This window comes from Camelina sativa, chromosome 11 (genome assembly GCF_030686135.1).
Source record: "Camelina sativa cultivar CO46 ecotype springtype chromosome 11, ASM3068613v1".
Lineage (NCBI taxonomy): Eukaryota > Viridiplantae > Streptophyta > Magnoliopsida > Brassicales > Brassicaceae > Camelina > Camelina sativa.
Genome location: NC_141890.1, coordinates 1515468 through 1529573, shown reverse-complemented (window position 1 = coordinate 1529573; position 14106 = coordinate 1515468). Strand labels below are relative to the sequence as shown.

The 14106-nt window shown below is 36.2% G+C and overlaps 3 protein-coding genes and 1 pseudogene across 3 annotated transcripts; 2 read left to right on the top strand and 2 right to left on the bottom strand.

Moving 5' to 3' along the window:
- The first annotated feature begins 4991 nt into the window (after positions 1-4991).
- Positions 4992-5546, top strand: LOC109127532 (uncharacterized). The gene has a single exon (XM_019232451.2). The coding sequence runs from the start codon at positions 5063-5065 to the stop codon at positions 5324-5326; it is 264 nt and encodes an 87-aa protein (XP_019087996.1). The 5' UTR covers positions 4992-5062; the 3' UTR covers positions 5327-5546.
- A 550-nt stretch (positions 5547-6096) lies between these two features.
- On the top strand, positions 6097-7306 carry LOC104721032 (uncharacterized). The gene is made up of 3 exons (XM_010438938.3): positions 6097-6654; positions 6738-6839; positions 6951-7306. Exons 1-3 carry the CDS (start codon positions 6442-6444, stop codon positions 7152-7154), a joined length of 519 nt encoding a protein of 172 aa, XP_010437240.1. The 5' UTR covers positions 6097-6441; the 3' UTR covers positions 7155-7306.
- Positions 7307-8050: 744 nt separating this feature from the next.
- LOC104721031 (cytochrome P450 81D11) lies at positions 8051-10426 on the bottom strand. Its single transcript, XM_010438937.3, has 3 exons — positions 9775-10426; positions 8854-9237; positions 8051-8771 (listed from the first exon to the last, which is right to left on the bottom strand). Exons 1-3 carry the CDS (start codon positions 10273-10275, stop codon positions 8169-8171), a joined length of 1488 nt encoding a protein of 495 aa, XP_010437239.1. The 5' UTR covers positions 10276-10426; the 3' UTR covers positions 8051-8168.
- Positions 10427-11875: 1449 nt separating this feature from the next.
- On the bottom strand, positions 11876-13515 carry LOC104727533 (cytochrome P450 81D11 pseudogene; annotated as a pseudogene).
- Between the last annotated feature and the right edge of the window lie 591 nt (positions 13516-14106).

Genomic DNA, 14106 nt, shown 5'->3' with positions numbered 1-14106 from the left:
AAGAATGCTACTGACTCAGCAAAAGGGACTAGAGTGGCTTGGAAGGATATATGCCAACCAAAGCAGGAAGGCGGTCTTGGAATCCGATCTCTTGAGGACTTTGCTATGGTGTTCAGGTTGAAGCAGGTCTGGTTGCTCTTCTCTAAACCAAGCTCTCTTTGGGTTCAGTGGTTGGATCATAATGTCTTTGGCAGGAGGAATTATTGGCTAATGGATAGCTCCCCTAGGCTATCTTGGACCATTAGGAAGATGCTTGAGCTTAAGCACTTTGTCAAGAGATTCATGAGATGCAGGTTGGGTAATGGTTTAAAGGCCTTGTTTTGGTATGATTCTTGGTCCCCGCTTGGGCCATTAATCGATCTCTTTGGTGAGGTAGGCCCCCGTGAGTTGCGAATTAGCAAAGGGGCAACTGTCGCAGAAGCAACCAGGGAAGGTCTTTGGTTTTTTCCCAATGCACGATCAGCGCAAGCCGAGCAGCTTCAGACCTGTCTGTCGGCTATCTCTCCTCCTTCCTCTGTAAGTGGGTCAGATGGGTTCCAATGGAGGCTGCCTTCGGGCATTTGGTCAGACAAGTTCTCCTCCAAAGCTACATGGCTTCAAATCCGCCAACCCTCGCCCGCTGTGCCATGGTTTAGATCAGTATGGTTTAAGAAAGCGGTTCCACGGTACTCCTTCATTCACTGGCTAACTGTTCGAGGTCGTCTCCTCACTCGGGATAGGCTACGTCGATGGGGACTGACGGTTCCAGAGGCTTGCGTACTTTGTGCAAAAGGTCTCGATACACACTCTCATCTGTTCTTTGAATGTGAGTTCTCCCGTTCTATCTGGTCCCACATGGCCAGTAAAATCTCGCAGAACCCCCTGGCTTCACTCCAGTTAGCGTCGGACTGGGCTTTAACGCTCCAATCGTCTCCTGCTCACTATGCAAGCAAGGTCGCAAAGCTTCTCCTTCAGGTGTCAGTCTACATGATATGGAGGGAGAGGAATCATCGGATATTCTCTGGGCAAGTATCAACCCCTTCAGCTATACGAACTCTCATCGATCGGATCCTGCATAATCGCCTCATCTCCATCTCGCGGGAAGATCCTTCAACACTCTCTCTCCTTGGATTTTATTTTGGATGTTTCTCAGAGCCACTTTTATAGTGGCTAAAGCTCATTACCTATTGTATTTGTTCCACTGCTCTCTCTGTTTTGAGCTGGGTATTTGTTTTTTTTTGGGTTTCATTGTAAAAATGTGAACCTTTTTTTATTGGTATAAATTTAACATTTCACCAAAAAAAAAAAAATATTGTTTTTCTTTTTTTTGCTTTATTTATAATGTACATATATTTAGCTTTGGTTTCGTTTCAACTACATTTTTTTAAAAAATAAATTTTAAACAAATATCTGAAATTTAAACAAAAATCGAATAGGGTTTTTCGGTTTTGTGAAACCAGCTGATTTGGAAACTAAGGAGTGACATAAGCTAGGTCTGACTTATAAACGGATCCTGTGTAGTAGTGTTAGTTTAAAAGTTTAAATGATGTTTTATACTCCCTCTGTCTCACATAGTTTGATGTTTTAGAGAATAATTTTTGTCTTTCAAAGATTGATGTTCTGAATATTTTTAATATATTTTTGTTTTAATAATTACTGATGTTGTAGAGTATATGGAGTGGGAAAGTGGGAAAGTGAACAAGTATCAGAAAAATAAATCATGAAAAGTCATAAATAAAATAAAAAAATTATGAGAAAATAAAATTAATCATATATTTCCTCTGTTTTAATATGTGTGTAAAATCCTAAACATCTAACTATGTGAGATAGAGGGTGTATTAATATTGTTGATAGATACACCAACCTAATAATAATCAATGCTTCAAAAGTTCAAACACTTTGGTGTTTATATTTTTCTTGCACGACCAAAAATAGTTCTTCTCACGTGGTTATTATTTCAAAAACATTGAACAACCACATTTTACAATAAAATTCAACATCCATAATTTGATTTCGGTTAGGTAAAGATTTATCCTATGAAAAGACAAAACCATTGGTCTTTCTGTCAACTCTTTCTGCTATATGGTGTTGAATTATGACCACTTTTCCCATCTTTACTACATATTCAACGGAGTTGTGATGTGTTTTTTTTTCCAAAAGAAATGAAATAGTTTTAGAGTAAAAACTATTAATGGCAGCCAATTTTTTTGTAGGGATAAATTGTGTTCATTAAAACAAATCGGTTCCCTTTCATATAAAACAATGTTCCTTTATTTCCGCAGGGGTTAAGAGTAAGACAAAGAAACCATATTGCATAGCATCAGGCAACTCTTTCTCACATTAATATAAAGGTGAAATCACTATCATTCAAATTATTATAACTTTTTAACCAATTATTTAATCAACTTATTACAAGCAAATTACTTAAAACCTGGTCCACTGTTTCATTTCTTGGAATACGGTGAAAACAATTAAATCTTATTTTTTTTCGTGAATTTAAAAAAAAAAATTTGTTTGGCCAAAACGATATAGTTTATTAATTAGTGGCGTAAGACCACACCAGAATATAATAGGTAGAAAAAATGTTAACTATATACATATAGTTCGGACATGGTAGTCCATTAATATTGGAATCAAATTCTGCCTTAATAAATTCATTATCTAGATTCCAGTCTTTTCTATTCCATCCAATTACTTGAAATATATGTAGTTCTTTAAACAATATATTTGACAAAAGAATTCCAAGTAGCATCTTGATTTACTTAAATCCATACCCCAAAAAAAGTAAATCTTCGCTTAGCATCTTGATTTACATAAATCCATTCAAATAGCAAATTAATAATAACATACATATGTATATAGTAGCAACACACAAATTTCTTATGTTGATGCACATTTATAAGAGATAAACTGTATTTGGTTAGGCTAACTACATTATCACCCATTCCAAACGTCTATATCTGAATCCTACCGCCGTGACGTACGCTTTAAATTGCATACTCGCATGCCTAAGAAGATATTATGAGAAAATATTGGGATATTTCATGAAACTGTAGCGGTGGTTAGATAAGGGATTTCGATCATAAAAGAGTAACAGTAATAAGAATATGTTGAAATGATGATATGTGTCTTGATGTATAATTAAATTATAAACGATTTATGTATTTTTTGTTCTAATTAATCAAGTGTAAATAAAATTATACCTGTATATATAACTCTAAGAATTAAGGTAAATATATAGTACAGCTATAACATCTCAAAAGAATCAAACTGTGAATGAACAATAAAAGATCATAATTAGTATATCGAAAATATGTCATGTTTCACATGGTTCGTCCATGAATACTATATTCATACGTGACCACTATAATACTCACATAATGACTACAAGAAGTTAAAATAAAATATGGATTTTAGTTCTGCAACTCGATTATATAAAAAGAAAGAAAAAGAAACAAAAAAAATTAAAAATTAAAAATAGATTCGAAGATGCAAGATTGATAACGAAATAAAATGGAGGGTACATGTGGGGAAGTGACGTTTAAAAACAAAAAGGGAAAAAGAGGAAGAAGATAGATAGATGCTTATATTGTTATCATGACAACTATGAAGCAAAGTTAGAGTCCGTCCATACAAGTATTTTGTGTGTGTACCACCGAATTTGTCTGTCTATGTTAATCGTCTCCCTTCTTTTTTCTCAATCCCCACGAGCCACGATGACAATTATGTTTTGTTCGTTTTTTTTTATTTCTAGAGTTATCATCGAGTTATAATTATGATTCACATTTTTAGTGAACTAATGATTCAAACAGTAGGTGAACAATAATTAATATCTAATTTTGGTGAAAACAGTTTAACAGGGAAAAAAAAAGATATGGCACGAACTCATTAGTTTTTTTTGGATGTTTTGCTAGACAATTATTCTATCAATCAAACAATTTATGACCGTTAATTGGATCATGCATTATAAATAAATCATTAATATTTGTCTTACAAAACGAAACAATTATAAAACTGAATTTTGGGGCTATACAAGGAAAACGTCCTGCACAGCAGAACAACTCTCGAGGATTCGTATAGTCAAATTTATTCCGATCAAATTATTCGCGAAAGTGTGTGATAAAATACGTATTTTCATCTCTCTCTTGCCTCCTCCTACGTCACATCCACGCATTGGTGCCCTAGCTTCATCAGTACTCTTCCAATTTCTAAAGTTTAAAACCGAGTCGATGGATCCACGGCCGTAGATTTTATATCAAGTAATTAACTTATAAAGCCATTGTAATAACTGGATCCTTCGCTCAAATTTTATCGACAATATTAGCTCAATATAAAATTTTAAAATAATAAAATATGTAATATTCCAATAGTTGTGGCAGTAGTCTAGTACGTCCACTTAGTTCACTCTGCTATCGCTAAACTTGCATGGTGATCACTAGCCTTCCTGTCGGTATAAATGTTTTTAGATCATGTAACCCAAAATATTGATATTGTATAGTTTTCTGGCCTAACTCCACTACAAAAATATTATAATATTTTAATTACCAACGACAACTTGAATTGTCATTCGGGAGATCGATTCATAATCGTGTGTGTCTTTAGCACTAATTAAACAAATACCATTGAAAAAAAAAAATTCTGGACAAGAAATCCCATAACTTAATATTCTACCCTAATTTCATATTCATATATATTAAGCACAAAAAAAGAAATAATAATTAAAATTAGCTGGTCAAAAAAAACAATTTACACTTTTTGAAAGGTCCATTTCCAAGGAAGCTAGAGACCGTCCTTTTTAACTAATTCGCCTACACCATCCCCTTATATCGAGGGTCTAATACTACACCTTATTCCATTTTATATTCCCTAACAAATTTTTTTTCAAGTTTTTTGTATTATTTTATTTCATGAAAACTCCTATCTTCCTTCCTCTCCATCCTTTTTCCATCTACCTTTGAATCTTTTGACACTTGTATATAAAGCTTTACTTCCTCCTTTGTTACTCCTTTTCTATCAATCACCAAAACGCATTCATTGTCTTAAACCCTAAACCCCCAAGAACCGAACTACCACACCAAAAAAAATGAGACCCTTTGGCTTGATCTTTACGGTCATGTTCTTGGTCTCGGCCTTTTCGGAATCAAGAACAGCCGATTGCAGAGTTCTCCTTGGTGGTTCGAAGACTGAGGCAATCGTTCAATCTAAAAATCATGGGGTCGATTTGCGAAGCGAAGACTTATTTGGGGTCGTGATACATGGTTATAGGAAGTTAAGGTGGCTCTCTTCGGCTGGAGAGAGGATGCATACAATGGCTTCAGGACCGAGCAGGAGAGGTGCTGGTCACTAAAACACTAACACAGAACAATACATTATTCAATATTTATTTAGCTCAGGTTATACGACTATATTTTCATTTGTTATAGATCATTATATTTATTCAGTCGTTAAAGATCAATGTAAAGTTTAGAAGGGAAATATTCTTTGATCATCATACAGTCGTCTGGTTTCCTTCTCATAAACACCCATGTATAGTATACGCGTCAATAAATTGATTTTTATCCCGGAAACTTAAAAGTAATTAATTTTGAGATCTACGTCAAGCCATCAACACCATGTTTATTGGACATGAATCACTTATATGGATTCAGGAACGTTATCGGCCATTCTGGTGCAACACAAATAATGCAACGTTATCTTATAAGGAACACACTGGCTGGTTGATGTCATTCAAAAAAATAAAAATAATAATTCAGGTGTTCCTACTACATATGTTTGGAATTGGAATAAACGTTGGTCGCAAATTATATATTGTGATTCGATTTTATGAGATGCAAACGTTTTTTTTTTGGAGTACCTTTTAATTCTTTTTTTTTTCTTGTGTTGGTTCGAAGTGTTGGCCTTTGGGGAATTAAAAGGACATTTTTAAAAATAATATATTGTCCTTCCATAGGAGCCGGAAATGGAAACTGGAAAAGCTTCAAGCTTCATGTACACTACGTGTTCTGAGTGGGGGCTCAATTTCGACAATTACCATATTGCCATCCAGCTTTCGAAGGATCGAATCCTAAAAAGTCCGGTTATTACAAAAATAAATAAGATACAATTGATCGAATCTACAACGATAAAATAATAATGTAAAAATTCATTTGACATATCAAAAAAAATACATAATTAAATCACCAAGTGTATGCAAAACAAAAATCATATATACCTATACCTCGATTGTTTTTTTTTTTTTTTTTTTTTTGATAACTATACCTCGATTGTTATTGCCATGTAATGCGCAAATTCACGTCTATAATATAAAGTAAATATGAAATTAAGTAAACAAAAAGCCCACCAAAGGCCCATTTCATTGTCTTTAATTAGTTAGTAGTACACAACAAAAAAGACAGTGAGCAAATAATATCCATTCTCTCGTTTGCATGTAAAAGCAGTGGACAGAGAGTGAGAGAGACGACGATGAAGCCAAGCCGGAGCGAAGAAGTATCCGACCCGGAACAGCAGATCAAGAACTGTAACCAGATCAGAGCTGATTTCGATTCCTTAGCCCCAAAACGACCCACTAAACCCACTCGTAGCGAACCTGGATCTCCTGGATCTTTCACTACCTCAGACGAAGCCACGGACCATCCTGAAGCTGACAAATTCCGATCTCTCCAGTCACAAACTCATGTTCGGTTCTCACTAAAACTCACTCTTTTCTCTTCACATAAAAAAACTATAATATTGTCGTTAAATTTGAGTTTCTGGTACAGGGTAAAGTACTAGGTGAGGGAGATTCATCTGCAGTTCAAGATGAGTTCTTGGAAACAGAGTATTACACAAATCTCACCGCCACTGATAAGCAACATCACACGGTTCTCATTCTCTCATTCTCTCTCTATCTCTCTATATCTTTTTTTTTTTTTTTTAAAGTCCCATCAGAAGAAGTCTCTTATATAAATATTGTGTTCTGTTTTCTGATTTAGACTGGAAGTGGGTTTATCAATGTGGTGAAGGAAGACGGTGGTGGAGAGACAACCGAGGCCGTTACCGCCGTCGCAATCGGAGACGGAGGAGAAAAAGCTGTTTACAGAAGCAATCCGGCAACGAACGAATGGATCCCTGCGGCGGCGGAGGAAGATCTCGTTTCTGAATTTTCATCTAAACCGACACGGAGCGAGAGTTCTTGAATGGATCTTTGAAACAATGTGTTATCTACTTGTTCTCCAGATGTTCTGTTTCTTGAAATTATGGTGAATCAAATTTTAATTATTAATTAATATATATATTTGTTTGTATTCAGTATTCAATAATCAGAAACAATAATTTTTATTTGTGATAAGAACAACAACTCTTTTAACTTTCAAAGTATCCATATGATAAGAACAAATTTATGTGGACTGTATTGTAGCAACGGTTGAGACATCAGATATTTTTCTTCTCCTACTCATAACTTTGTTTTCTTTCTTTTTGGTTAAAGATAAAATGTCAATAAATGGTTATCTCAATTCTCAACCAACAAAAATGCATATAGTTGACGTTACAATAATAACCACATGAGCCCCATGCATGCCTGTTGTTTGGCCAAAAAAAAAAAAAAAACCAAAGTGTCCCCAGCCATTTTTTTCCTGTAAAACAAATTAATCAGATGCATACAATGTATCAACTTAAAATTTACTAAAATCCAATCTAGACACTCTAATTTCATGACTCCGATCCAAAGAACCAAAAATTCATGCCTGTTGTTGGCCAAAACAAAAACAAAGTGTCCCCAGCCAAACAAGAACAACAATTCAGAAGCCATCTCACGCGGTCTGCACGTGATAACCAATGGTTTAGGCACACTTAAAAGTCCCGGACCTTCAGTCATATCAACCGAGCCGTTTCCCCATTCAAAACACAGAATCATCAAAACCAATAACAAACCCACAACCTGATTAGCCATAGGTTTAGCGAGTAGCAGAACATTCTTGGTGATGAGGATTGTAATAAGAATGGTGAGAAGAAGTAAAATAATTAATCTAATCCTTGACTCTTTTACTTTTGTGTAATTTGTTTTTTTCCTCCGTATACGCCATGAATGAAGTAGTACAAAACACTGGTTTATTCATTTCATGATTTATAACACTCATATTTCTAAGAATCGACACGTGGCATGTAAAAGACTTTATTTCACGTGTTTGAACAAAACATCTATTTTATTTTTATATCATTTTACTGACAGCGACACGTGTCTTGCACATAGCTCGCAGCGGAATAGCTTTAGGCATAGTGATGCCTTCGGCTTCAGTCATGTCCAAGAGTTCTTCACCGACTCTCTCCCACTCAAAACACTGAATCAAACTCCCAAGAGCAAGGGTTACTAACCGCTTCCCAAGCTCGGCTCCAGGACAAGCTCGTCGTCCCATCCCAAATGGGATTAGCTTTTGAGCCTCTCCTTCTTTCTCGAATCTCTCCGGCTTAAACCTTTCTGGCTCTTCCCATAGACCTGGATCTCTGTGCATAGCCCATGCGTTTGTTAATAAAATCGTGTCACGTGGCATATCATATCCCGCCACTTTACATTCATCCGATGAGAGATGAGGGAGTAGTAGCGGAACCGCAGGATATAAACGTAACGTTTCCGACACAGTGTTTTGCAGATAAGGAAGATTCACAATGTCTGATTCCTCGATTAACCGGTCCGAACCGATCTTATCATTGATCTCCGCTCTCACTTTCTCGAGTATCTCTGGATGGTTCAACAAATTTGACATTGCCCATTCTAGCGTCACTTCTGACGTCTCTGTCCCTGCAACTACAAGAGCCTGTGCGGTACATCTCTAATTATTTAGTAAACACTCTCCAAATACATATGTAGAATAGTATTACTAGTTAATCTGAACTTACGAGTATGATTCCTTTGATGATGACATCAGTGTAATACTCAGGTTGGGTTTCTTGGAAAGAAAGCAAGTGATTGATCAAAGTTTGACCCTTTTCTTTCTCCGCACGTTTCTCATCAACCAATTTTTGCAGAAACTTATCGAGTCGATTCCCCAAACTTATGGTTCGTTGCTCAAACTTTGTGACCCAATTTATGATCGGAAGATAATCAGCCAAATTTCCAGCACTGGCCCCGGCCACAATCTCCGATAAAAGTTCCCTCACGAGCTTGGCTTCATCGTTGTCTTCTGTACCGCTCCCATAATATCGCTTCCCTGCTACCATCATGATGATGCTGTTGAATACCAAGTTGGCTAATAATGATTTCAACTCCACTTCAACAAACCCCTGTGAAATTGACACTTATCAAATTGTATATTAGATTATCTAATTATTTGAATATGTATATACAAAAAGCTACCTATATCAGCAAATAATATTCAACCGAACCGCATATTTATTGTACTTTTATCGTCTTCATTTTACAATTACAGTTTCATATCCTTTTACTTATAAGTTTTAACACTAAGTAATACTTATTCCTTTATAAGTAAATCATTAATTCAGTAATATGAATTAGTTTTCTCTGCTTTTGGAAAAATAAATAAATATTTATAACTAAGTACAGTTGACATCTATGTACTTTACTATAAAAAGGATATAGTTTCGTTCCATCCATACGACTGAAAATTTTATGTCGGTCCATAACGGAATATAATTAAATATACGTATTTGATATGTAGGATGATATATTAAATAAGAACGGCCGGAAAATTACTCCTATGGACAAATTCAACCGCATTAGTAGTACGTCAATAATTTGCTTTACTTACGCCAAGAAAATAAAAGATGAATAGCGAATTTAATAAATAATAGAAACGTTACGTGTAAGGAGACTCTAGAGAGAAGTGTAATGAGCCGTCCGATCTCGTCTTTACGGATAGACATAAACGTACTGATCCTATGAGAAGAAAATATCTCGACGGCGGCGATGCGGCGGAGATTCCTCCAGTGGTCCCCGTAAGGAGCTGCAATCATATTGGTGGAGTTGTAACCGACGTGTTTGGACATGATTATTTCAGGACGGTTTGCAAGAACGATGTCGTTTCTGGTGAAGCATTCTTCAGCGACAGAACGTGAGGAGATGACGTAAACGAGGCGGTTTCCGAGGCGGAGGTGGAAGATAGGAGCATTTCCAAGAGACTGAGAGATGGATAGGAATGTTCGGTGGACAGGTTGCTTGAGGAGGTGGAGGTGGCCAATAACCGGTAGAGGATAAGCCGGAGAACGAGGAAGATTAAGGTTCCGGTTTGATTTTATGAGCAAGAGTTTGATAGAGATAACGAGAAAGAGAAAGGAGAGAAGTAGGCTTTGCGTGATATCCATTTTCTTGTTGATTGATTCTTTGTGTTTGTTCTTTGTATGTATATAGTTGTGTTGTCGTGTGTGGAAGAGGGACCAGATGTTACTTTTGTGGTCTTGAAAGCAAGAAAATTAAATAGACAGTGGTATATATAATTATAGCTGTCAATTCGGCGGCAGTCCATGGACATGCCCGTGTTTATATACATATGGACTGACCATGGTCAGACCAAAAAATAAATGGTCTATTTGGGCATTTGACCATTTTTGTCCATTGACCATATGGGCTTAACCAAATGGACAATGAGTTGCCCACTTACCAAAATGAGAAATTCCATTTATAACTAAATAATTTTAAATTATTATATTTTACATTTATAAATTTTTATTTTCATAAAATACATTTATAATTTTTTTTTTATAAAACAGATAAATTATTGTATTTACGGAAAAGTGATTTTACGATTTTAGCGGGAAAACACAGTTTTACGGTTTTGGCAGGAAAACGTAATTTTACGGTTTTGGCGGGAATACACAGTTTTACGGTTTTGGCGGGAAAACGTAATTTTACGGTTTTGGCGGAAAAACGTAATTTTACGGTTTTGGCGGAAAAACACAATTTTACGATTTTGGCGGGAAAACACAATTTTACGATTTTGGCGGGAAAACGTAATTTTACGGTTTTGGCGGGAAAACGTAATTTTACGGTTTTGGCGGAAAAACACAATTTTACGATTTTGGCGGGAAAACACAATTTTACGATTTTGGCGGGAAAACGTAATTTTACGGTTTTGGCGGAAAAATACAGTTTTACGGTTTTGGCGGGAAAACGTAATTTTACGGTTTTGGCGGAAAAACATAATTTTACGGTTTTGACGGGAAAACGTAATTTTACGTTTTTGGCGTTTTGGCGGGAAAACGTAATTTTACGGTTTTAGCGGGAAAACACAGTTTTACGGTTTTGGCAAAAAATGTGGATACTCTAATTTTGGGTTTGAGGAGAAACTGTAATTACGTAATTTTCCACCAAACTCATAATTTTAGAAGAGAAATAACAAAAAATAATTAGATTTTATAAAAGAAACAACAAAATAAAATTCAGATTTTATAAAAGAAAATAACAAAAATAATACTCAGATTTTATAAGTGAATAACAACAAAAATAAATTCAGATTTTATAAAAGAAAATAACAAAAATAAAACTCAGATTTTATAAGTGAATAGCAAAAAAAAATAACAAAAATAAAATTCAGATTTTATAAGTGAATGACAATAGAAAAAAAAATGGGCTGTCCATGGTCATGACCATTTGGAAATGGTCTTAATAGGCATGAACACTTTATGGACCATTGTCCATTTGGGACTGTCCAACTTTAGCCCATGCAAAAGAACGTCGAGATGGACTCGTCCAAATGGTCCATGGACGGACCATTTGACAGCTCTTTATATAATGCCTAATGCCTAGTAGTTTGTGTTATTATCGTTATTGACTTAAGAGTATTGTATTACACACAGCTGTGACGATCCAAATATCTTTGACTGGCGAGAATATATAATTACAGGCTTACAACACTCAGTGGACTATTATTGGAGTAATTAGAAAATAAGTAACAAATAGGAAACATTACAGAGAATAATTTTCATTCGCCACAAGAAGTTTACTAGCGAGAAAGCGTGTTTTGCACATGGCTCGCAATGGCTTCTGTTTGGGCATAGAACTCCTTTCCCTTCCTTCATATCAATAAGTTCGACACCAACTCTCTCCCACTCGAAACATTGGACCAACGACCCAAGAGCCAAGCCCACAAACCGATGAGCAAGTCCAACTCCAGGACAAGCCCGTCGTCCGAGCCCAAACGCCATAACCTTTTGAGCTTCCCCTTCCTTGTCAAACCTCTCCGGCTTGAACTGCTTTGGATCTTTCCATAACTCCGGATCTCTGTGCATTGCCCACACAATCATCAATAGCATTGTACCACGTGGCATATCGTAGCCTCCTACTTCACAGTCTTCCGATGACAAGTGAGGGAGTAGCAACGGAGCTGGAGGATACAAACGGAGTGTTTCGAACATAATGTTTTGGAGATAGGGGAGATTCACAATATCCGGTTCATCCACTAACCGGTCTAAACCGATTTTATCATCAATTTCCATTCTTGCTTTCATTAGTACCTCTTGTTGATGGTTCAACATATTAGACAATGCCCATTCTAACGTTATCGATATCGTGTCCGTTCCCGCAACTATCAAGTCCTGCACATAATTAATGATATTACGATATTCATCTATATATAGATATTTTAAAATATATGCTTACCAGGATGATTTGTTTGATGATAACATCCGTGTAGTGACTAGGTTGAGTTTCTTGGAGAGAAAACAAGTGATGAATCATCGTCTGACTTGTTTCTTTCTCTGCACGTTTCTCATCTATCAGTTTCTGCAAGAACACGTCGAAACGATGAGCAACGTCTTTGATCCGTGGTTCGGTATCTGTGAACCAACCCAAAAACGAGAGATAATCACCGTAGTTTCTTCCACCATCGCCGGCCACAACCTCAGACACCAACTGCCTCGTGAGTTTTGCTTCCTCGTCGTCCTCTGTATAATCGCCGTAGTATTGCTTCCCAGCTATTATCCTGATGATGTTGTTGAAGACCAAGTTTGTAAATAGTGATTTCATCTCCACCTCCACAAAGCCCTGATTTTGTAACTTTATAGTTTTCTGATTTTCTAACATTACAGAACCTGATTGAAAAAGGTATATAGTGAGTTATAGACATACGTGTAATGAGTCTTGGGAGAGACGTAATATAAGCCGTCGGATCTCGTCTTTACGGATATGCAAAAACGTAGAGAGCCTATGGGACGAAAATAGCTCAGAGGCGGTGATTCTGCGGAGGTTCCGCCAGTGGTCGCCGTAAGATGCTCCGATCATATGTTTAGCATTATACCCTAAATGCTTGTTCATCATCATCACTGGCCGGTTCGCCAAAACGATGTCGTTTTTGGTGAAACATTCCTCGGCAACGGTACGTGACGGTGTCCGAGACGGAGATGGATGATTGGAGCATTTCCCAAGGACTGAGAGAATGAAAGAAATTTCCGATGGAACGGTCGCTTCATGAGGTGAAGGTGGCCGATCACCGGCAATGAGTTTGCCGGAGTCGGTGGAAATTTCTGCTTAGCCTTTGATGTTGTGTATAAAAATGTGATAGAGAAAAAAAGAAATATTGATAGAAGTGAAACTTGGAGATAGTCCATTCTTTTTTCGTTTGTTGTTGTTGAATGCTTGAATTTGTTACATCGTATCTCTTATATATTGTGGCCTACGCAACGCGTGTGTGAGAGTCTGAGAGATGTCACATGGAGTCCAGATGTGTGAAACGTGTTTGCGAGGTAATTATATATATTATGTTTGAATATGATCTTGCTTAGGAAAAAAAAAACTATATGATTTGTAATCTTTTACAACTTTGTTCTTCTTATTAAGGTTACTGATTAAGCTGACAATAATATCAATTTGGTAGTACTTAACTGGTAAAATTGGCATGAAAATGAATTAATGAGAAGATAATAAAAAAAAAAAAAAAAAAAACCGCGTTTGTGCTCCTGTATTTCTCAAAGGTTTGCTTGAAACGATGTTAATTTAGAGTGGTTAATTATGTGGCTTCATGATGAATCTTTGATTTTTTTTTTCTTCCCGTTATTATGATGAAAGATGATCAAAAACAGGACAGATGATTCTAATAAACGAGAATATATAACGTAATAGTTTCAATCTACGTAAAAAACATGTGCATATTTCGTTTACACACAACTCTCTGTATAGGCTCGCAATATTGCTCGAAAGCA